Here is a 23,612-nt window from a genome sequence, read left to right on the forward strand (position 1 = left end):
TGTGTGTGTGTGTGTGTGTGTGTGTGTGTGTGTCTGACTGTGTGTGTGTGTGTGTCTGACTGTGTGTGTGTGTGTGTGTCTGACTGTGTGTGTGTGTGTGTGTGTGTCTGACTGTGTGTGTGTGTGTCTGTCTGACTGTGTGTGTGTGTGTCTGTCTGACTGTGTGTGTGTGTGTGTGTCTGACTGTGTGTGTGTGTGTGTGTCTGACTGTGTGTGTGTGTGTGTCTGACTGTGTGTGTGTCTGTCTGTGTGTGTGTGTCTGTCTGACTGTGTGTGTGTGTGTCTGACTGTGTGTGTGTGTGTGTGTCTGACTGTGTGTGTGTGTGTGTGTCTGACTGTGTGTGTGTGTGTGTGTCTGACTGTGTGTGTGTCTGACTGTGTGTGTGTGTCTGACTGTGTGTGTGTCTGTCTGACTGTGTGTGTGTCTGACTGTGTGTGTGTGTGTGTGTGTGTGTCTGACTGTGTGTGTGTGTGTCTGACTGTGTGTGTCTGACTGTGTGTGTGTGTGTGTGTGTGTCTGACTGTGTGTGTGTGTGTCTGACTGTGTGTGTGTGTGTCTGACTGTGTGTGTGTGTGTCTGACTGTGTGTGTGTGTGTGTGTCTGACTGTGTGTGTGTCTGACTGTGTGTGTGTGTGTGTCTGACTGTGTGTGTGTGTGTGTGTGTCTGACTGTGTGTGTGTCTGACTGTGTGTGTGTGTGTGTGTGTGTGTGTCTGACTGTGTGTGTGTGTGTGTGTGTCTGACTGTGTGTGTGTGTGTGTGTCTGACTGTGTGTGTGTGTGTCTGACTGTGTGTGTGTGTCTGACTGTGTGTGTGTGTCTGACTGTGTGTGTGTGTCTGACTGTGTGTGTGTGTGTGTGTGTGTCTGACTGTGTGTGTGTGTCTGACTGTGTGTGTGTGTGTGTCTGACTGTGTGTGTGTGTGTCTGACTGTGTGTGTGTCTGACTGTGTGTGTGTCTGACTGTGTGTGTGTGTCTGACTGTGTGTGTGTCTGACTGTGTGTGTGTGTGTGTGTGTGTGTGTGTGTGTGTGTGTGTGTCTGACTGTGTGTGTCTGACTGTGTGTGTCTGACTGTGTGTGTGTCTGACTGTGTGTGTGTGTGTGTCTGACTGTGTGTGTCTGACTGTGTGTGTGTGTGTCTGACTGTGTGTGTGTGTGTGTGTGTGTCTGACTGTGTGTGTGTGTGTGTGTCTGACTGTGTGTGTGTGTGTGTGTGTGTCTGACTGTGTGTGTGTGTCTGACTGTGTGTGTGTGTGTGTGTGTTTCTGACTGTGTGTGTGTGTGTGTGTCTGACTGTGTGTGTGTGTGTGTGTGTGTCTGACTGTGTGTGTGTGTGTCTGACTGTGTGTGTGTGTGTGTGTGTGTCTGACTGTGTGTGTGTGTGTGTGTCTGACTGTGTGTGTGTGTGTCTGACTGTGTGTGTGTGTGTGTCTGACTGTGTGTGTGTCTGTCTGTGTGTGTGTGTCTGTCTGACTGTGTGTGTGTGTGTGTGTGTGTCTGACTGTGTGTGTGTGTGTGTCTGACTGTGTGTGTGTGTCTGACTGTGTGTGTGTGTGTGTGTGTCTGACTGTGTGTGTGTGTGTGTGTGTGTGTGTCTGACTGTGTGTGTGTGTGTGTGTGTCTGACTGTGTGTGTGTGTGTGTGTCTGACTGTGTGTGTGTCTGACTGTGTGTGTGTCTGACTGTGTGTGTGTGTGTGTGTGTGACTGTGTGTGTGTGTGTGTGTGTGTGTGTGACTGTGTGTGTGTGTGTGTCTGACTGTGTGTGTGTGTCTGACTGTGTGTGTGTGTGTGTGTGTGTGTCTGACTGTGTGTGTGTGTGTGTGTCTGACTGTGTGTGTGTGTGTGTGTGTCTGACTGTGTGTGTGTGTGTGTGTGTGTCTGACTGTGTGTGTGTGTGTGTGTGTGTGTGTGTCTGACTGTGTGTGTGTGTCTGACTGTGTGTGTGTGTCTGACTGTGTGTGTGTGTCTGACTGTGTGTGTGTGTGTGTCTGACTGTGTGTGTGTGTGTGTGTGTGTGTGACTGTGACTGTGTGTGTGTGTGTGACTGTGTGTGTGTGTGACTGTGTGTGTGTGTGTGTGTGTGTGTGTGTCTGACTGTGTGTGTGTGTGTCTGACTGTGTGTGTCTGACTGACTGTGTGTGTGTGTGTGTGTCTGACTGTGTGCGCGTGTCTGACTGTGTGCGCGTGTCTGACTGACTGTGTGTGTGTCTGACTGACTGTGTGTGTGTCTGACTGACTGTGTGTGTGTGTCTGACTGACTGACTGTGTGTGTGTGTGTCTGACTGACTGTGTGTGTGTGTGTGTGTCTGACTGACTGTGTGTGTGCGTGTCTGACTGTGTGCGTGTGTCTGAGTGTGTAAAACTTTTTCCCCATTAACCAGATGTTTCCCAGTTACTCGTACCGATGTTTGTTTTTGAAGGATTGTTTTACTTTGTCCTGCAGATTTTCTCTCAAGAGTACATTAACCTGCTGCTCTCCATGTATTTCTTTGTGCTTGGAATATTAGCGCTGTCTCACACGATGAGGTATGACACACACACACACACACACACACACACACACACACACACACACACACACACACACACACACACACACAGACCTGTAATGCTGTGATAATATGAAGTGGTTTAGGAGGTTGACTGTGTTGCTGTTGCTGTCCCAGTCCCTTTATGTGCAGAGTTTTCCCAGCAAACGTGCCAAACAAGCAGTACCAGCTGCTGTTCACACAGGGCTCAGGAGACAGCAGAGAGGGTGAGTGTGTGCGTGTGCGTGTGCGTGCGCGTGCGCGTGTGTGTTTGTGCGTGTGTGTGTGTGTGTGAGTGATGCTGAAGCTCTGCAGATCATCTGAAGCCTGTTTTCTCCTCAGAGATCCTCAACTATGAGTTCGACACCAAGGACCTGATCTGCCTGTGTGTGAGCGCTGTGGTCGGGGTGTGGTACGTCCTCAAGAAGGTACAGGACACCAGTGTGTGTTTCATAGAGACACTGTGTCTCGCCTCTCGAAAACGCCACGCTGATGTAGATCCTCGTTTCAGTTCTCCTTTTGTCCCAGAGTCTGCTTGCCATGGCCCATAATGTTTGAACGAAACAGCAACAGCGTGAGCGTAACGATTGTCCACGTCTGTCGCCATGGTTACTATGACAGTACGAGCGGAAACCAGGGATAACGCGGATATTACGTCACAGGCGGACAGTGGGACAGGGACGGGCACTATTTAAAATTGCGAATTTCTCTGAATCTATGAATTCTTGGAAACATTTAGGATAATGGAAGTACACAACTGAAAGAAATATATAACTGTGCAAGTGTTTTTTGGATATTTTGATACAAAATTCTTACATATTGTACCTGTAAAAGAGTGCATGTCATGCAGCTGGAAATGTGCTTCACACAACCATCAGAGGTACACACTCCATCAGTTCCTGCTTCCCCTGGGAACCAGCGGTGTTGATCACTGTGATCTTTAAAACACATTATTGATACTGTAATACTACACTACTGATGTGTGGAGCCAGTAACTCTGTGTGTGTGTGAATCAGTGTTTAGGATCCTGATGAAAGCGTCAAACATTGATGATTTTTAGATGGCGGAGTGAGACACACACATCTGTGAGCTGGCGATATATAACCTCTACGGAGTCTCCGTACACTGAGTGATGTAGCGTTATCACGCTCGCACCGCTTGCTCTCACTGTGGGGTTTACTCTATTAAAGGCAGGAAAACTCCCCTGTGTTGAGTATTTGTCTTTTAGGCTTTATAGTGAACCAATCAGAGTGCTGCTTGACATAATAAATGATGTGTAGACTATATTTAATTAGGTAAGAAAACTTGTCCTTATAAAGGTAAAAATGCAGATAAAAGGTAAAAAGCAATTTAAACTGATTGGAGAAGCTGATTTCTGTGGCTGATGTGAACTGGCCACCGCACACAATATGAAGAATGGCAAAAACTTTAGAAGTCTCTGTACTTTGGCAGGTTTAGGACTGACGTTGACACACACGATCAGCAAAATATTGTCTAATTATCATTGTCGACAAAATCCACGAAAATATCGAAATATGCAAATACTGCACACATAGTTAATGTTGAGGTGAGCCGTTCTGCTGGTGTAAAGGCAAGTTCAGCATGAGAGCCTGCGCTCAGTGAATCACACACACACACACACACACACACGTCACGCCTGGACGACAGCTGCGCACAGGTGTGTTTCTCACTCTGTCTACAATCATCAGCACTTTCAGCGGGATCTGAAACACTGATTCCACACACACACACACACACACACACACACACACACACACACTGAGGTGTAGGAGAGTCAATGTGCCACTCAAAGGCTCCACTTGAAATAAATGTTGAAAAGTTTTAAACGAATATAATGAAAGTTCCTGCACTAGTTCTGTGTAATCGAGTGTGTGGGAAGACATGGCTGGATCATCCGGTTTCTGGGAATGGGGAAATTTATTTTTTAAATGTTTTTAAAGTCTTCTGCTCACAAAAACAGTAATGTTGTGAACTATTATTACAATGTAAAATAGCTGTTTTTCTATATGGGCCATTCTACAGAATTGGTGCAAAGTCAGAGTTGGAAACATCTTGATTTTTTTTTAGTTTTTTCCCCACAAATTTTGCATGTATGCAAATTGTACAATATCCAAGGTACGCTTTTCTAGTAATTGTGCAGTTAATTCTCATATTGTATTTTCAGAAAATCCTGGAATATTTTCCTTCTCCCCAAATTTGTCACTACCGAAACACTACTAAATAATTTATTAAGAAGGCTTATAATGACCTATTAAGATTTTGTTTACATCTACCTTATAAATATATATTTTTTCTATTTTTAAAAAATATTTTTACAGGTTAAATCAATAAAGATTATAATTTTAATAATATTTTAAGTGTAATTTATGAGATTTGTTGTATTTTGAACCCAATCTTTCTTTGTAGAAGGCATAAAGTTTATAGTACTGATTTCAAAGTTAAGGATTCATTAGTTTGAATATGCATTGAACCAAACACTATCATAACATCTTAGTTGATAATTCAATATACTTTATTTTTGACAAAACATCCCATGTTACGGTAGTGACTGTACATTTTTGGTAGTGACAGTAATGTTTTGGTAGTGACCACAATACTTAGTTTGCCATGGCTGAATCAGACTGTCCACATTTTATGTTAATATAAATAAATAACTATGATGCACATATGCAGTCAGTACATATAGCAGACACACATCTGACAGTAAATATCTTATAAGAACACCTAAAGCTATTCTATACTTTGGGTCTTGAGGTGCAAGTGAGAAGAGGTATGCTCATAGATTTTTCTTCCTAAAAAAACCCAACAGCTTACAATGTAGACTGTTTCAGAAGCACTTTGTTTTATTTTCACATTTTCAACATTTTGTTTATGAGTCATTCAGATAAATCTCCAGAACCACTGAACTGTGTGTGTGTGTGTGTTTACATAAAACATTAATTTCAGAATAATTTTCCTCATTCAGATAAATCTCCAGAACCACTGAAGTGTGTGTGTGTGTGTGTGTGTGTGTGTGTGTGTGTGTGTGTGTGTGTGTGTGTGTGTGTGTGTGTGTGTGTGTGTGTGTGTGTGTGTGTGTGTGTGTGTGTGTGTGTGTGTGTGTGTGTGTGTGTGTGTGTGTGTGTGTGTGTGTGTGTGTGTGTGTGTGTGTGTGTGTGTGTGTGTGTGTGTGTGTGTGTGTGCGTGTGCGCCCTAACCTAACCTAACCTTAACCCCCAGTGTGTGTGTGTACTGGTGCCTGATCACCCTCACTGGAAGTTCTAGGTGGTGTGGAAGCCCTGCAAAATGTCTCCACCTCTTTTTGTCTTTTCACCATCATCCTGTCTTTTCTGTCTTTTCCTCCGTGCTTTTCTGACATGTCTTTGCTCCCTGTCACGTACTTCGTACTTCACTGGGTCTTCCCTCAACCTTTGTTTGTATTCTCTGTCTCTCTGTTGTAGTTTTTCTATTTTTTTTTTAGGCATGTTGGTGTTTTATGTCATTCTCCCTGTCAAGTTAATCATAGAAATGAACATTAGTGACAACCTCACACCTAAGCTATCATGGACTGCAACCTTAAGTAATTGTAACCTCATCACATTACAGAATTTTAACAGAATCTTGCATACTAAAACATACTACAGTAGTAATTATTTGCATAACTGTACTAAAATGTAGTTTATTCCTCCAAATAAAGGATTATGTGTTCCCCTTTGTCACTACCAAAACAATAATGTCACAACCGAAACTTCAAGACATGTTACGGTTGTGACTGTTTTGGTAGTGACAATTTTAGATACTTTTGAGCCTAGCTCGAATATGCTAATCAGCACATGGTTAGCAATCACTGGTCAGAACAGTTGAACACATATAACAACTAAATATTATGGAATAACATCCAAAAAAGTTTTCTCAATAGCAGAAAAAATGAGTTTGGTAGTGACATTCCTTAAAGTTACACACAGATTTTTAGACTTTAGAACACATTTACCTCAAAATGATGGGATCAATCTACTCACCATATAGCACATGAGAGAGAGGGACACAGGAATATTTCCTGATCAAACATGTAGGGGTGTGATTAAAATCAGTCTCAGCCAATGGACTACAACATTCACTGTTTTGGTAGTGACATGAAAATGCGGGACAAGTTTTTTTTAGATAAAGTTTCATGATTTAAAAATAAAATATAAAATAAAGATTTTTTTTTAAAACCCAAAAATATATTTTTTAAAACAAGAATGGAAAAAATTGCAAAAATTTTTCTATATCATTTTCACAAGTTGAAATTTAGGGGTTAGGGTTTGGGACAGCCACCTCCTAATTGAAAGTAGCCCATAAATGATGATTTTATATATATAAAGCTTACTGATATCTTAAATATTATTGTGGGTTTCAATAATGATCTTATGATCTTATCATCTAATGATTCACTAAGGATCTTAGTAAACATCTAAGATTTTAATTAATAAATGCTTTTCAAATGTGTTTTTTGGATGAGGGACAGCAGTTTGCACCAATTCTGTAGAATGGCCCATATATATATATATCTGGTTTGAGTTCATGTTTGGACGTCACGTACGTGATTAAGCTCAAATGTATTGCTGAGTTTTGCAGCGAGAGCATGAGGCTCTGTGTGTGACGTGTGTGTGTGTGTGTGTGTGTGTGTGTGTGTGTGTGTTTGTGTGTTTGTGTGTGTGTGTGTCCTGACAGCACTGGGTGGCCAATAACCTGTTTGGCCTGGCGTTTGCCCTGAACGGGGTGGAGCTGCTCCACCTCAATAACGTCAGCACGGGCTGTATCCTGCTGGGAGGACTGTTCGTCTACGATGTGTTCTGGGTAAGATGCTCCTGGTTCAGCGCGCTCATGATCCGTACAGTACGTGACTGTCTCATAACTCCGTCCTCCATTTGCTTTCAGGTGTTTGGCACCAACGTGATGGTGACCGTGGCCAAGTCCTTCGAAGCCCCGATTAAGTGTGAGTATGTCCATGACCCCTCAAGCCTTCCCTACGCACTGTACGCTCACACTGTACGCTCACACTGTACGCTCACACTGTACGCTCACACTCACACTGTACGCTCACACTGTACGCTCACACTGTACGCTCACCACTGTACGCTCACACTGTACGCTCACACTGTACGCTCACCACTGTACGCTCGCACTGTACGCTCACACTGTACGCTCACACTGTACGCTCACACTGTACGCTCACACTGTACGCTCACACTGTACGCTCACACTGTACGCTCGCACTGTACGCTCGCACTGTACGCTCACCACTGTACGCTCGCACTGTACGCTCACCACTGTACGCTCACACTGTACGCTCGCACTGTACGCTCACACTGTACGCTCGCACTGTACGCTCGCACTGTACGCTCACACTGTACACTCACACTGTACGCTCGCACTGTACGCTCACCACTGTACGCTCACCACTGTACGCTCACCACTGTACGCTCACCACTGTACGCTCACACTGTACGCTCGCACTGTACGCTCGCACTGTACGCTCACACTGTACGCTCACACTGTACGCTCGCACTGTACGCTCACACTGTACGCTCACCACTGTACGCTCACCACTGTACGCTCACCACTGTACGCTCACACTGTACGCTCGCACTGTACGCTCACACTGTACGCTCGCACTGTACGCTCACACTGTACGCTCGCACTGTACGCTCACACTGTACGCTCGCACTGTACGCTCGCACTGTACGCTCGCACTGTACGCTCACCACTGTACGCTCACCACTGTACGCTCGCACTGTACACTCGCACTGTACGCTCGCACTGTACGCTCGCACTGTACGCTCACCACTGTACGCTCACCACTGTACGCTCACACTGTACGCTCACACTGTACGCTCACACTGTACGCTCACACTGTACGCTCGTGCGTCTGAAGGGTAGACATTCAAGATTTCCATTTTGCATAAAGAATCGTCTAAAGCAGCTTCACTGGCTGCACTGGTTGAGTGCGCAGATGTAATGTGTAGTATATTATTATATGCAATTACATTTTACATAGAGTTCTGGGAATATCAAGGAATTGTTTTCCAGGCCTGAAAAAAGTAAAAGACCGTGTATAATAGCTACTATAACATATTCCATTAGCTATAAATTGCTATTTTGGAGTTTAACTTTAATAAAACTGTCTTCAGATCTCATGAGTCTTGAGTTTGTTCTGTCAGGAGGAGTGTACAGATTCCCAGAATCCCCTGTTCTCTTCTGTTGCTTCCAGTGGTGTTCCCACAAGATCTGCTGGAGAGAGGTTTGGGGGCCAGTAACTTCGCCATGCTGGGACTGGGGGACATAGTCATTCCGGGTAAATATGAGATTCAGACTTCTGAGGCTCGTGTGGTTCAGACGTGTGTGTCGATGTGAATCGCTCATCTCTGTGATTGCTCCCGTCAGGAATCTTCATCGCTCTGCTCCTGCGCTTCGACGTCAGGTAAAGTCCTCGGCTTGGTTTCGGCTGGTTTGGGCCGCTTGCAGATCTGATTGTCATGCTCTCGTCATCATCTTGTCGTCCTCTCTCAGTTTGAAGAAGAACACCAGAACGTACTTCTACACCAGCTTCCTGGCGTACATCTTCGGCCTGGGCCTCACCATATTCGTCATGCACACCTTTAAACACGCGCAGGTAAATACACATCATAGTTGTCCTTCGTCCGAGAAATGACCTCAAGCTGGCGCTGAATGTGTGCTGTCTTGCTGTGTTTCCCAGCCTGCTCTGCTGTACCTGGTGCCGGCGTGTGTGGGCTTCCCCGTGCTGGTGGCTCTGCTGAAGGGAGAACTGACTGAGATGTTCAGGTGTGTGTAGACCAGTGTTGTGCAAGTTACTTCAACACTGTAATACATTATACATTACTTGTTACTGTTATTTAAAAGTAATTCTTTACCTTACCAATATTACTATCTCAGAATTGTAATGCGTTACATTACTCCTGTATTACTTTTGAGTTACTTTCACCAAAATAACTACAGAAGTAGAACGTAACATTCTTAAATGACCAGGGCTGTAAAGATATGCGATATGAAACCGAAATTGCGACACTCAGATCCACGAACCTGTGTCGCTGTGAGAAGGCAGAATCACGACACACACCTTCCACCCCCAGAGTTATCCTCCCCGTACAGATCCAATGCTACCACATCTTTACATTACTATTAGTATTATTTGAAGTTAACATTAGAAAATACGTAGACCTACACCACAAAACTAGTTGAGGATAAATTCTTAAAACTTGAAATAGAAAATCAATTATTAATACCAATATATTAAAAGAAACTTCTGTTTATATATCCATACTCCCTTAATAAAGGAGTAATATCAGTCTACACATGCGTTTTATATTTAATATGAGGGAAATAGACATGCATGCATGCGTGACACACAAAATCTTTAACTTTTAGGTAGCAAAATATTTTTTTGTAATTCTGTGAAATACACTGCGCAAACCAAACATGATACTACCCACCGTATGAAGAAGGGTTGGCTCTCCACAGAACATAATATATTCATTTTATTTTATTTTTCATGTTCGCATTTATGAGGAAAAAACAATGTTACGGACCTGAGCGCTCTGAAAGCGGCACTAAAAGACTGCTTTAAAACTTTCACAGAGACCTCAAGCAGAAAGCACAAAGCCTTTCTTTCAAGTGAATCTCGTTTTGTATTAATTGTATCTTAATTTTAATCAATGTTTCATCAACCAATTGCCTGGATTTAATAAATAAGAAGTAAATATATTAGACACGAGATAATCACGACATGGAGGCGCCGGCGCGTGAACTGGAGCTCGTCTCATAAATGAACCGAAACTCAGCGTTACTGCGAAGATCGCGAGTCAGCATCGTCAACTTCATCTTTGCAGCCGACACTGACACAGAAAACACTCCTTGTCTCAACAAAATGTCTCCTTGCTATATTTGACATTCATAATCATAACGGTTCTTTGTGACAGCTTTTAGGTGCTTTATTGGCAGCGCCACCCTTACGTGTTACATGAGCGCGTCACCACCGCATCAAAAACATGATTGCGTGATGAAAACATGATGAAAAACACCACCTAAACATAGCCTAACTGGTTAGAAAGAAAACACAGAACAAACAGAGTAACGCGCACGTCCATCTCGCGAATGTACAGTCTTCTTCTACCATATTCTCCCATTAGCCGCTCTTCCACTGGCCAGCGTGAGCACAGAGACCGAAATCATGCCTCGCTGCACTCCTGTAAAACCTGCCCTAAACACGCCGTCACTGGACTGTCACACAATACAGAGGTGCACCAGCAAGAGGGAGATGACTGAAATAAATCGCCATACAAATATATCAGAAGCTGTCATTTAGTCTTTATTTACACAGTTGGACACCACACGCGGCTACTGACTGACACGAGCAGGTCATAACTTACTTGCATTTTTCATTCGGTAATGTCTCGCGGTCTTGCTGGGGTTTTGCGCCGTTTTTTTTTTTTAACAATTAAATTTTGGGCTAAAAGTGTGTTGCAACGCAAGCGTTACTGAACATGTACCAAGTAAAATATTACTGGAAATTGATTAGTAATGCCTTACACTACTGCTTTACAGCAAAAAGTAATATGTTACTGTAGTGCATTACTTTTGTAACGCGTTACTCCCAACACTGGTGTAGAGTGACCGTCACACACACTCATGCACACACAAGTCAAGTCAAGTCATCTTCATTTATATAGCGCTTTTAACAATGTAGATTGTCTCAAAGCAGCTTCACAGAGATAAGCGTATAATTTAAGGTAACAGAGATTGTTTCGGCTTTACAGCAGAGTTAAGTTATTTCCATCTAAAGTTAGTTTTAATTGATTTGGTTCCGTCGCAATGATCATTTGTTATTAAATTAGGGGCCGCTAAGACGACACCATTCTCTCTACACAGACTTTAAACGCGAACCTGTGAGAAACGCTGATGGCGTTCACATGCGCATTTAGAATGGGTTCTATAGTTATGTGCGTTAGAATATACGCAGGTTTGGAATTCCCTACAAGCCAAGCCTAAACAAAGTACTTGTCTTTCCTTATAAATTTTGATAAGGAATTTTATTTTATTTGTTGCTTTGGGGTAGGACCGCGAGACGAATTTTCCCGACAACGCCTTATCTGTAGAGTGGTAGTGGGATCCTCCATAGGGAGAGACTAGTTGGCACTTCAGCACTGCGTTGTCATCGGTCCAGGTGAAGGTCCTTCGTCAGATCTGGATACGGCCCGGATCCGGCAGGCTGCAGGAAAAACCTTGGGATAAACACAGACACTAAAATTAGCGTAGATGCCATTCTTCTCATGATGTAACGAGTACATCAGGATTTTTGGGAAGTGTTCCCGGTTCCGGCTGACCTAATCTATGCAGCATAACATTAAATTATAGAAGTCTATAATGTATTATGTGAAAGCTAGGTCAAAGAGATGTGTCTTTAATCTGGCTTTGAACTGACAGAGTGTGTCTGCTTCCCGGACAATGGTAGGAAGACTGTTCCAGAGTTTTGGTGCTAAATAGGAAAAGGATCTACCGCCAGCAGTGGATTTTGATATTCTAGGTATAATCAACTGGCCGGAATTTTGAGATCGTAATAGACGTGACGGACTATAATGCGTTAAGAGCTCGCTCAAGTACTGCGGAGCTAAACCATTCAGTGCTTTGTAAGTAATCAGCAATATTTTAAAATTTATGCGATGTTTAATAGGGAGCCAATGCAGTTTTGACAGAACCGGGCTAATATGGTCATACTTCCTGGTTCTGGTAAGAACTCGAGCTGCTGCGTTTTGAACTAGCTGTAGTTTGTTTATTAAGCGTGCAGGGCAACCACCCAGTAGAGCATTACAATAATCTAAGCCTTGAGGTCATGAACGCATGAACTAATTGTTCCGCATTTGTCAATGAGAGCATATGGCGTAATTTAGATATATTTTTAAGATGGAAAAATGCGGTTTTACAGATACTAGACACGTGACTTTCAAATGAAAGATTGGTATCAAAGAGCACACCCAGGTTCCTAACCGACGACGAAGACTTAACAGAGCAGCCATCAAGTGTTAGACAGTATTCTAGGTTATTACGTGAGGAAGTTTTTTGTCCAATAATTAGAAACTCTGTTTTTTCAGAATTTAGAAGTAGGAAATTACAAGTCATCCAATTTTTTATATCCGCTATGCATTCCGTTAATTTAGTGAATTGGTAAGTTTCGTTAGGTTTTGAAGAAATATAGAGCTGAGTATCGTCGGCATAACAGTGGAAGCTAATTCCATGTTTCCTAATAATATCTCCTAATGGCAGCATGTACAGAGTGAACAGCAGCGGTCCTAGTACTGAGCCCTGTGGTACGCCATACTGAACTTGTGATTGATAAGACATCTCTTCATTTACTGCTACAAACTGATAACGGTCAGATAAGTATGATTTAAACCATGCTAGTGCAATTCCACTAATGCCAACATAGTTTTCTAGTCTATTTAAAAGAATGTTGTGGTCAATGGTGTCAAACGCAGCACTAAGATCGAGTAACACTAATAGAGAGATACAACCACGATCGGATGATAAGAGCAAATCATTTGTTACTCTAACGAGAGCTGTCTCGGTACTATGGTATGGTCTAAATCCGGACTGGAAATCCTCGCAGATATCATTTCTTTCAAGAAAGGAACACAGTTGTGAAGATACTGCCTTTTCTAATATCTTTGACAGAAAAGGTAGATTCGAGATCGGCCTGTAATTGACTAATTCTGAAGGATCAAGTTGCGTTTTTTTAACAAGCGGTTTAATCATAGCCAGCTTAAAGTTTTTTGGTACGTATCCTAGAGACAAAGACGAATTAATGATATTAAGAAGAGGATCTATGACCTCTGGAAGTATTTCTTTCAGTAGCTTAGTCGGTATAGGGTCTAACATACATGTTGTCGATTTAGATGATTTAATGAGTTTATTAAATTCTTCCTCTCCTATAGCAATGAATGAATCAAATTTTTCCTCAGGGAGACTACAATGCACTGCCTGATGCGATACTGTAGTAGACGGTTGCATAGTTATAATTTTGTCCCTGATATTATCAATCTTATAAGTGAAGAAGTTCATAAAGTCATTACTGCTGTGCTGCTTGGAAACTTCGGTGCTTGAAGCTTTATTTTTCGTTAGTTTAGCCACTGTTTCAAATAAATACCTAGGATTATGTTTATTTTCTTCTAATAGGGTTGAAAAATAAGCAGATCTAGCAGCTTTTAAAGCCTCTCTGTAAGCAATCGAGCTCTCTTTCCATGAAATGCGAAATACCTCTAGTTTTGTTTTCTTCCAGTTGCGCTTCATTTTTCTGGCTGCTCTCTTAAGGGCCTGAGTGTGCTCGTTGTACCACGGCGTTGGACTATTTTCTTTAATCTTCTTTAAGCGCAACGGAGCAACTGTGTCTAAAGTGCTGGAAAAGAGAGAGTTAAACGTTTCTGTTGTAATATCTAGTTCTTCTAAGCTATCTGAGATGCTGAGATGATGAAACTGATTAGGAAGATTATTAATAAAGCAATCTTTAGTAGCAGAAGTGATAGGTCTAACATATTTGAAACACGGAGTCGGCTTTGCAGCCTTGGCTAAATGCAAATTACACGAGACTAGATAATGATCTGAGATGTCATCGCTCTGCTGCATAATTTCAACGGCATCAACATCTATTCCGTGTGATAATATTAGATCTAGAGTATGATTACGACGATGAGTAGGTCCTGACACGTGTTGTCTAACTCCAATTGAATTTACAATGTCTTTAAATGCCAATCCCAATGCATCTTTTTCATTATCGATGTGTATATTAAAATCACCAACAATTAGTACTTTATCTGCAGTCAATATTAATTCTGATAGAAAGTCCGCAAATTCTTTGATAAAGTCTGTATGGTGCCCTGGTGGCCTGTATACAGTAGCCAGCACAAATCTCAAACGTGATTTATCGTTTACACTATATATTTTTACATTAAGCACTAACACTTCAAAAGAATTATATTTAAAACTTGATTTCTTAGTGGTTTTGAAACTATTACTATAGATTACAGCAACACCACCCCCTTTGCGTTTAAGACGAGGTTCATGTTTATAACAGTAATCTTGCGGGGTGGACTCATTTAAAGTAATGTAATCGTTTGGTTTTAGCCAGGTTTCTGTCAAACACAGCACATCTAGGTTATTATCTGAAATCATATCGTTAACAACGAGTGCTTTTGAAGTAAGCGATCGAATATTCAGCAACCCAAGCTTTATCATTTGCTCATCTGTATTATAGCTGTTTTTTATTTGTTGAACATCAATTAAATTTTTAACCTTAGTTGGGTTTAAACGTTTTTTGGATTTCCAAATTCGGGGAACAGACACAGTCTCTATATGATGATAGCTAGGTGAAAGAGGCTCTATGTGATAGGATTTATCTGACCTTGGTGACGCGAGGCCGCTAGCAGACAGTCGGTTAAGCCAGTCTGTCTGCTTCCTGACCTGAGCCCCAGATTGTCATGTTTGAGCTCTAAGACTATGAGCCATATTACTAGATAGAAGAGCAGCACCATCCCAGGAGGGATGAATACCATCTCTTTTCAACAGGTCAGGTTTGCCCCAAAAACTTTTCCAATTGTCTATGAATTCTATATTATTAAGCGGACACCACCGAGACAGCCAGCGATTCAGTGAACACAATCTACTAACTATCTCATCACTCCTGTGAACAGGAAGGGGGCCAGAGCAAATTACAGTCCTTGACATCGTACTTGCAAGTTCACACACCTCTTTAATATTAATTTTGGTGATTTCCGACTGGCGGAGTCGAACATCATTAGTGCCGACATGAATAATGATCTTAGAGAATTTACGATTAGCATTAGCCAGCACTTTTAAATTTGCTTTGATGTCAGGCGCTCTGGCTCCCGGCAAACATGTGACTATGGTGGTTGGTGTCTATTTTCACTTTCCGTGTGATCGAATCGCCAATAACTAGGGCACAATCATTCTCAGTGGGTGTTTCACTGAGCGGGGCAAATCGATTTGTTATGGTAATCGGAACGGAAGAGTGGTTTTTAGATCCGCGACTAGAGCGATCCCTCACTGTCACCCATTTGCCCGGCTGCACGGGCTCTACTTCAGCCAGAACCGACTCATGTAAAGTGTTCACTATGCTATGCGCATCCAAAACATCTAAAGCACTAGCACTCTTACTATCCTCAATTAAAGTTTGGATGCGTGTTTCTAATTCTGAAATCTTCTCTGTCAACCTAACTGTCTCCTTACATTTATCACATATAAATCCTATATTGTCGACAGAGAAGCCTATACTAAACATGTGACATGAAGTGCAAGTGACAATAACAGGACAAGACATTACTCACCGTGTTTGTTGAGTGATTCTTACTCACCTGAGCTTTTTATGAACTCAAAGGCGCGGACGCGCGAGAGAAAAATAAATAAATAAAATAGCTGAGCGCACGGGTGGCGCGTTAACAGGCTAGCGAATTACTAGCGTGTTGTGCTAGTAGTACTAATAAAAAAGCTAGCGATGTCAGGTTAATCTGAGATGTTGGGTAAAATGTAGTAGTATAAACAACTAGAAATGGTAGTAAAATGATGGTTCAAAACAAAGAAATATATGGCTAAGACGGAGCTTATCGCACCGAATCAAACAAACACACTCACAGCAGGCAACGAGGCAGACAGGAGCAATCGATCAGACAGCACACACACACACACACACGCTTCTCTCTCGCACCTGAAGCCAGTGCTGGCGTGATGCTGGCGCTGTGTGCTGGTAGAGTTTGTGTGAGGAGTGTGAGAGATGCGGAGAGTAGATGAAGGCTGGGCCAGTGTCGTCGTCATCATCATCATCATCATCATCATCATCATCATCAGGCTGTTGTCCAGCGCTTCAGGCTGCAGATGTCCTGCTCTCCTGTGAGCGTCTGAAGGAAGCAGCCTAGACCCATTGTTTTGTCAGTTTTTGCACTGGACTTCTTCCTGTGATAAGGCCACTTACAGACCTTCTTCTTCTTCTTCTTCCTCTCCTCCTCCTCTTCCTCCTCCTCCTCCTCCTCCTCCTCTCTCTGGTCCGGTCCTCTGGCCCGCAGCTATGAGTCTTCAGAGGAGGTTTTGCCGCACACCCCTCGGCTCACACACTTCCCCACGGTGTCGGGCTCCCCGTCGAGTCTGGCTGAGTCCATGCAGCGGCCCGTCCCGTGCTCCTGCTCCCCCCGCCGGCGCAGACACACACACACACACATGTAGCGCTGCGGTCCTCACGCAGGTATCCGCGCAGTGCCTCCTCTCGCCTGTCCTGTCGGCTTCCTCATGCTCACTCACGGCTGCAGAACACACTTGTGGCCGTTTACACACATTACATAAAGCAAAATGGTATATCAAATCATTCTGTTATATCTTTCATAACTTCATAATCATCTTTATACAAACTTTGGTATATAAAATCCTGAAACCTAAAAATGTATTGGTTGAATTGTTAGTTTTTTGAGTCCTGGTGTCCTCTACAGAGGGCATAGCATATTAATAAAATATAATTGTTCAATAATTCTTCTAAATTGTAACTAAACAATGTAATGACACGAAAAAAAACCAACTAAATTCACTTAGTTCACTAGTCTCACTGCGAACACATTACAGTTCATATCCCAGAAGTCTTCTGTGTTTGCTGTGTTAACTCATTTTACCTGTAGTTCTGTCTTCAGGGAGCGTTTCAAGCTGTCCTAGGACTTGTGTTTGTGTGTTTCTAGTCATGTGGGCGCACATCTGTCACTCATGTCCACTACAGCAGATGATCCTTTATTAATATCAATAATCTCAGAGAATAACAGGATCAGATCAGCCCAGCTCCTCCTTCTCTCTCTCTTCATCCTTTATTAATATCAATAATCTCAGAGAATAACAGGATCAGATCAGCCCAGCTCCTCCTTCTCTCTCTCTTCATCCTTTATTAATATCAATAATCTCAGAGAATAACAGGATCAGATCAGCCCAGCTCCTCCCTCTCTCTCTTCATCCTTTATTAATATCAATAATCTCAGAGAATAACAGGATCAGATCAGCCCAGCTCCTCCCTCTCTCTCTTCATCCTTTATTAATATCAATAATCTCAGGGAATAACAGGGACAGATCAGCCCAGCTCCTCCCTCTCTTCTTCATCCTTTATTAATATCAGTAATCTCTCTCTCTTCATCCTCCTTTATTAATATCAGTAATCTCTCTCTCTCTCTTCATCCTCCTTTATTAATATCAGTAATCTCAGGGAATAACAGGGACAGATCAGCCCAGCTCCTCTCTCTCTCTCTCTCTCTCTGTCTCTCTCTCTCTCTCTCTCTCTCTCTCTCTCTCTCTCTCTCTCTCTCTCTCTCTCTCTCTCTCTCTCTCTCTCTCTCTCTCTCTCCATCCTTTATTAATATCAATAATCTCAGGGAATAACAGGGACAGATCAGCCCAGCTCTTCTCTCTCTCTCTCTCTCTCTCTCTCTCTCTCTCTCTCTCTCTCTCTCTCTCTCTCTCTCTGTCTCTCTCTCTCTCTCTGTCTCTCTCTCTCTCTCTCTCTCTCTCTCTCTCTCTCTCTCTCTCTCTCTCTCTCTCTCTCTCTCTCTCTCTCCATCCTTTATTAATATCAATAATCTCAGGGAATAACAGGGACAGATCAACCCAGCTTCTCTCTCTCTCTCTTCATCCTTTATTAATATCAATAATCTCTCTCTCTCTTCATTCTCCTTTATTAATATCAATAATCTCAGGAATAACAGGGACAGATCAGCCAGCTCCTCCCTCTCTCTCTCTCTCGCTCTCTCTCTCTCTCTCTTCATCCTCCTTTATTAATATCAATAATCTCAGGGAATAACAGGATCAGATCAGCCCAGCTCCTCTCTCTCTCTCTTCATCCTCCTTTATTAATATCAATAATCTCTCTCTCTCTCTCTTCATCCTCCTTTATTAATATCAATAATCTCAGGAATAACAGGGACAGATCAGCCCAGCTCCTCCCTCTCTCTCTCTCTCTCTCTTCATCCTCCTTTATTAATATCAATAATCTCTCTCTCTCTCTCTTCATCCTCCTTTTATTAATATCAATAATCTCAGGGAATAACAGGATCAGATCAGCCCAGCTCCTCTCTCTCTCTCTTCATCATCCTTTATTAATATCAATAATCTCTCTCTCTCTCTCTCTTCATCCTCCTTTATTAATATCAATAATCTCTCTCTCTCTCTCTCTTCATCCTCCTTTATTAATATCAGTAATCTCAGGGAATAACAGGGACAGATCAGCCCAGCTCCTCCCTCTCTCTCTCTCTCTCTTCATCCTCCTTTATTAATATCAGTAATCTCAGGGAATAACAGGGACAGATCAGCCCAGATTTAACAGCTTGTTTAACTCTTCTCTCGTGTCTCCTGCAGGTATGAAGAGTCTTCACCAGAGGATGCGTCATCGAAAGAGGACGTGACAGAATCTGATAAAGACAAATAAAAGTGGAAAACAATCATTTGTTCATCATGGTGACGTGGTCGTTCAGCAAACGCTGGTGTTTTGAGCCGCTCACGGCACTTCTCCACTCTTTTACTGACGTACCGCAGCTTTCAGTGCCTGTGTTTCTCCATCGTCCCTTGTGTCATTGCCTTCAGCATTCAAATATGAAATTATGCTTTATTTGCTTTCAAAAGGTTTTAGTTATTATGCAGTATTTGAATAGGGTAGATGTTTGACTTCCTGCATGTAATGTCAGATTACTATGCAGATTTATTAAACATCTGAAGTCTGGTACCTATTCCTGTGTAGCGGCTTTCTGTTGTTTGGCTTTTACTCTGCGATCTCGTAAGGGATTCAGTTTGTGAAATTTAAGTAATTGTCCATCTTTTGTTAAATGATGGGACAAAGGCATTCCGGATGAAATATTTTTACTTTATACAAGTGTAAACAAAAGTGGGACCAAATATCTCTCTAGGAAGTGAAAGAATTTTTATGGATCTAGTGTGCGGGTGTTGAGTTTAGTCTTCTCTGTCCCAGTCGTGTGTGTTTCTACACTTCATGCTTGGCTTGGTCACCATCGTTTTACAGTCTCCTCTTGTGTATTCTTTATTTCCTCAATGTAAAAGTGTCAAAGTTTAAGCTTATGTGAGGAGCATTTCTTCCTCAATATAACTTTTATTTGCATTAAACTGTGGTGTTTACCACTGTAGAAAAGCATATCACCAGTGTTTGTTTCAATACTCTTATTTACTATATATATATATAAAATAGATACATATATAATAGATACATATACATTGGCATATGCCTATACATTTTTGTAAACAATATGAGAACACAGGCAGGGATGGTGTTTAATATTGTGTAATACACAACCTTTTTGCGGTGTTAGGCATCATCATCATCATCATCATCATCTTCTATTGATAAACTATTGCCCAGCTCATCCAAAACCAGCTGATCTTCACCCAATAGAAAAACATGTTCTTAATGACTGACACTGAACACTTCTCTGTGTGACATGATCGAGGGTCTTTAACTAACTTTCATTATTAATGAAATGGTAGTGAACGCAACTTCCACACACATACAGTGGGGAGTTCAAGTATTTGATACACTGCCGATTTTGCAGGTTTTCCCACTTACAAAGCATGTAGAAGTCTGTAATTTTGATCATAGGTACTCTTCAACTGAGAGACGGAATCTAAAACAAAAATCCAGAAAATCACATTATATGATTTAAGTAATTCATTTGCATTTTATTGCATGACATAAGTATTTGATACATCAGAAAAGCAGAACTTAATATCTGGTACAGAAACCTTTGTTTGCAATTACAGAGATCATACGTTTCCTGTAGTTCTTGACCAGGTTTGCACACACTGCAGGAGGGATTTTGGCCCACTCCTCCATACAGACCTTCTCTAGATCCTTCAGGCTTCGGGGCTGTCGCTGGGCAATACGGACTTTCAGCTCCCTCCAAAGATTTTCTATTGGGTTCAGGTCTGGAGACTGGCTAGGCCACTGCAGGACCTTGAGATGCTTCTTACGGAGCCACTCCTTAGTTGCCCTGGCTAAGTGTTTCGGGTCATTGTCATGCTGGAAGACCCAGCCACGACCCATCTTCAATGCTCTTACTGAGGGAAGGAGGTTGTTGGCTAAGATCTTGCGATACATGGCCCCATCCATCCTCCCCTCAATACGGTGCAGTCGTCCAGTCCCCTTTGCAGAAAAGCATCCCAAAGAATGATGTTTCCACCTCCATGCTTCACGGTTGGGATGGTGTTCTTGGGATTGTACTCATCCTTCTTCCTCTAAACACGGCGAGTGGAGTTTAGACCAAAAAGCTCTATTTTTGTCTCATCAGACCACATGACCTTCTCCCATTCCTCCTCTGGATCATCCAGATGGTCATTGGCAAACTTCCGACGGGCCTGGACATGCGCTGGCTTGAGCAGGGGGACCTTGCGTGCGCTGCAGGATTTTAGTCCATGACGGCGTAGTGTGTTACTAATGGTTTTCTTTGAGACTGTGGTCCCAGCTCTCTTCAGGTCATTGACCAGGTCCTGCCGTGTAGTTCTGGGCTGATCCCTCACCTTCCTCATGATCATTGATGCCCCACGAGGTGAGATCTTGCATGGTGCCCCAGACCGAGGGAGATTGACCGTCATCTTGAACTTCTTCCATTTTCTAATAATTGCGCCAACAGTTGTTGCCTTCTCACCAAGCTGCTTGCCTATTGTCCTGTAGCCCATCCCAGCCTTGTGCAGGTCTACAATTTTATCCCTGATGTCCTTACACAGCTCTCTGGTCTTGGCCATTGTGGAGAGGTTGGAGTCTGTTTGATTGAGTGTGTGGACAGGTGTCTTTTATACAGGTAACGAGTTCAAACAGGTGCAGTTAATACAGGTAATGAGTGGAGAACAGGAGGGCTTCTTAAAGAAAAACTAACAGGTCTGTGAGAGCCGGAATTCTTACTGGTTGGTAGGTGATCAAATACTTATGTCATGCAATAAAATGCAAATTAATTACTTAAAAATCATATAATGTGATTTTCTGGATTTTTGTTTTAGATTCCGTCTCTCATTTGTAGAGTACCTATGATAAAAATTACAGACCTCTACATGCTTTGTAAGTAGGAAAACCTGCAAAATCGGCAGTGTATCAAATACTTGTTCTCCCCATTGTATGATAAACAGCAGCAAGTTAAACAGATAAACAGATGACAGATAAACAGCAACAAGTTAAAGAGGGCCAACATCATTATTCAACTGAACTGTCCACATGCATTTTATATTTGTTCGTGCTTTGTCTAAGAATGAAAATAATCGTTATTACACATTAGATGTATTATTTTATTCTCTTAGGTCTGGTTTCACAGACAGGGCTTAGATTAAGCCAGGATTAGGACATTTAAGCAACTTTTATAAACATACCTTAGGGAGAAAAAAATAACACATTACTGGTGTGCATCTTGAGACAAAACCAACACAGGCTCATTTGGAAAATGCACCAACATTTTTGCAAAATGCGTACATGATGTGCATATCACTTAAATGAACACTAGAGGCAGTAAAACAGCAAGCACTTTTAATCATTTTCACTCGTAGATTAGTAGATGTTTTCACGTGGCTCCTGGCACTATATTATGTTATGATCTCAAAACACTTTTTACCAAAGTGCATGATTTGTAAACGAATACATTTTGTAGTTTGCATCGCTATAACCAGCTCCATTAGTTCAGTTTTACTGACGTGTTGAGCTTTAGCTAAGCTGGAGCATGACTGTACTTGATTGCGGAGAGCTCAGGCACGACTCCCGGGAAAGTTATGATTAAAGAACTCAAAGACAGGCTGCAATGGCATGGTTATGATTGCATTTTTGTCACGTTTGCTATTGTTAACACTATCTGGGGAGTTTAGGGATTAGTGTAGGTGTACGTTATTATAACGTGATGGAGCATTAAGCTTTTAGCGCCACTCACCGGACACTTCAGTTCAGAACTGCAGTGATATCTGGGCTTAAGCCTCGTCTGTGAAACCGGGGGTTAGAAATCTAGAAGTATAATGCAAATCAGCTTCCTTTATGAAAACTGCACACTTTAGTTCAAGCTAGACACATCATGTGACATGCGTTACCTTGGAATGAGGAGTGCCAACACTGTTCCGTGGCCTTGCCTAATTTTGAAGACAGAGATTTTAAGGAGTAAGGATTTTACACAGACATTACAATCTATTACAATGTTGTCACTGCAAAACAAACAACACAGTTATAAAAATATCTTAACTTGTACATTTGTTTGGTAAATGCAGTATTAATTTGAATGCACAGAAGTTCGCGTGGCCGAGGCAGATACATCTATCTTCCAGTGCGGACATACATACGCAAATCCTCAAGTTCTGCTCCGATGTGGAATGTTGCTCCACTAGACACTCATCACGGGCCCTGGACTCTCCGGCACAGGGACAAACATGTCGACGCTGTCAAAAGCTGAACCACATTGCAAAATGGTGTCGGTCTGCTCCAGTTCAAGCTCCTACACAAAGAAGCCCTTGTGCTAACACTAGAAACCCTGCTGTCATCCATTCAGTCAACACCAGTTCAGCAGGGTTTCTACAGGCGCTGTTAATACAGCGGGTTCTTGTGTTCCTCTGCTGCTGGACACAGGCTAAGCTCTCGCTGCTCAACATGGCCACTTCATGGCCCCTCCAGACTCCCTCTCTGAATCTGTTAGGATACGGAAGTTCTGCAGTCGACGTCATTAGTCTCATACATGCGCCTGTCCAGTATGGCATTAAGGCAATGTCCAACTTCCCATTTCACATTACGCCCCATGGTAGCAATATCCCCGGACTGGACCTGTTTATGAGTCTGGACTGTTCTCTGCTGCTCTGGCTTGTCTTTACGGCCGAAGATTCCCCCTTCGATCCGACCACTGACTCCTCACTGCACTCATGCCTCCTCCTGGGTCTGGCTTGTCTTTATGGTATGCTTGATGCATGCTTGGCTGCTAGGCTCAGAGGACTGGCCATGGCGCATGAGGGCATCCGGGCGTCCTCAAACTGAGGCGTTG

General features: G+C 42.5%; 1 protein-coding gene across 2 annotated transcripts in view; it reads left to right on the top strand.

The window, feature by feature from the left end:
* hm13 (histocompatibility (minor) 13) overlaps positions 1-19,756 on the top strand; it is a 37,412-nt gene extending 17,656 nt beyond the window's left edge. The window contains exons 3-12 of one of the 2 annotated variants that reach the window (XM_084429160.1): positions 2,445-2,527; positions 2,668-2,756; positions 2,872-2,957; positions 7,243-7,368; positions 7,450-7,507; positions 8,783-8,866; positions 8,956-8,992; positions 9,082-9,184; positions 9,269-9,354; positions 18,970-19,756. In XM_084429160.1, the coding sequence (XP_084285286.1) occupies positions 2,445-2,527; positions 2,668-2,756; positions 2,872-2,957; positions 7,243-7,368; positions 7,450-7,507; positions 8,783-8,866; positions 8,956-8,992; positions 9,082-9,184; positions 9,269-9,354; positions 18,970-19,039 (822 nt within the window). In that variant the 3' untranslated portion in view covers positions 19,040-19,756. Of the gene's footprint in view, positions 1-2,444; positions 2,528-2,667; positions 2,757-2,871; positions 2,958-7,242; positions 7,369-7,449; positions 7,508-8,782; positions 8,867-8,955; positions 8,993-9,081; positions 9,185-9,268; positions 9,355-16,655; positions 16,874-18,969 lie in introns of those variants that run through there. The other variant, XM_084429161.1, reaches the window with a different exon arrangement.
* The last annotated feature ends 3,856 nt before the right edge of the window (positions 19,757-23,612 follow it).

Source organism: Rutilus rutilus (genome assembly GCF_951802725.1).
Source record: "Rutilus rutilus genome assembly, chromosome: 13".
NCBI lineage: Eukaryota > Metazoa > Chordata > Actinopteri > Cypriniformes > Leuciscidae > Rutilus > Rutilus rutilus.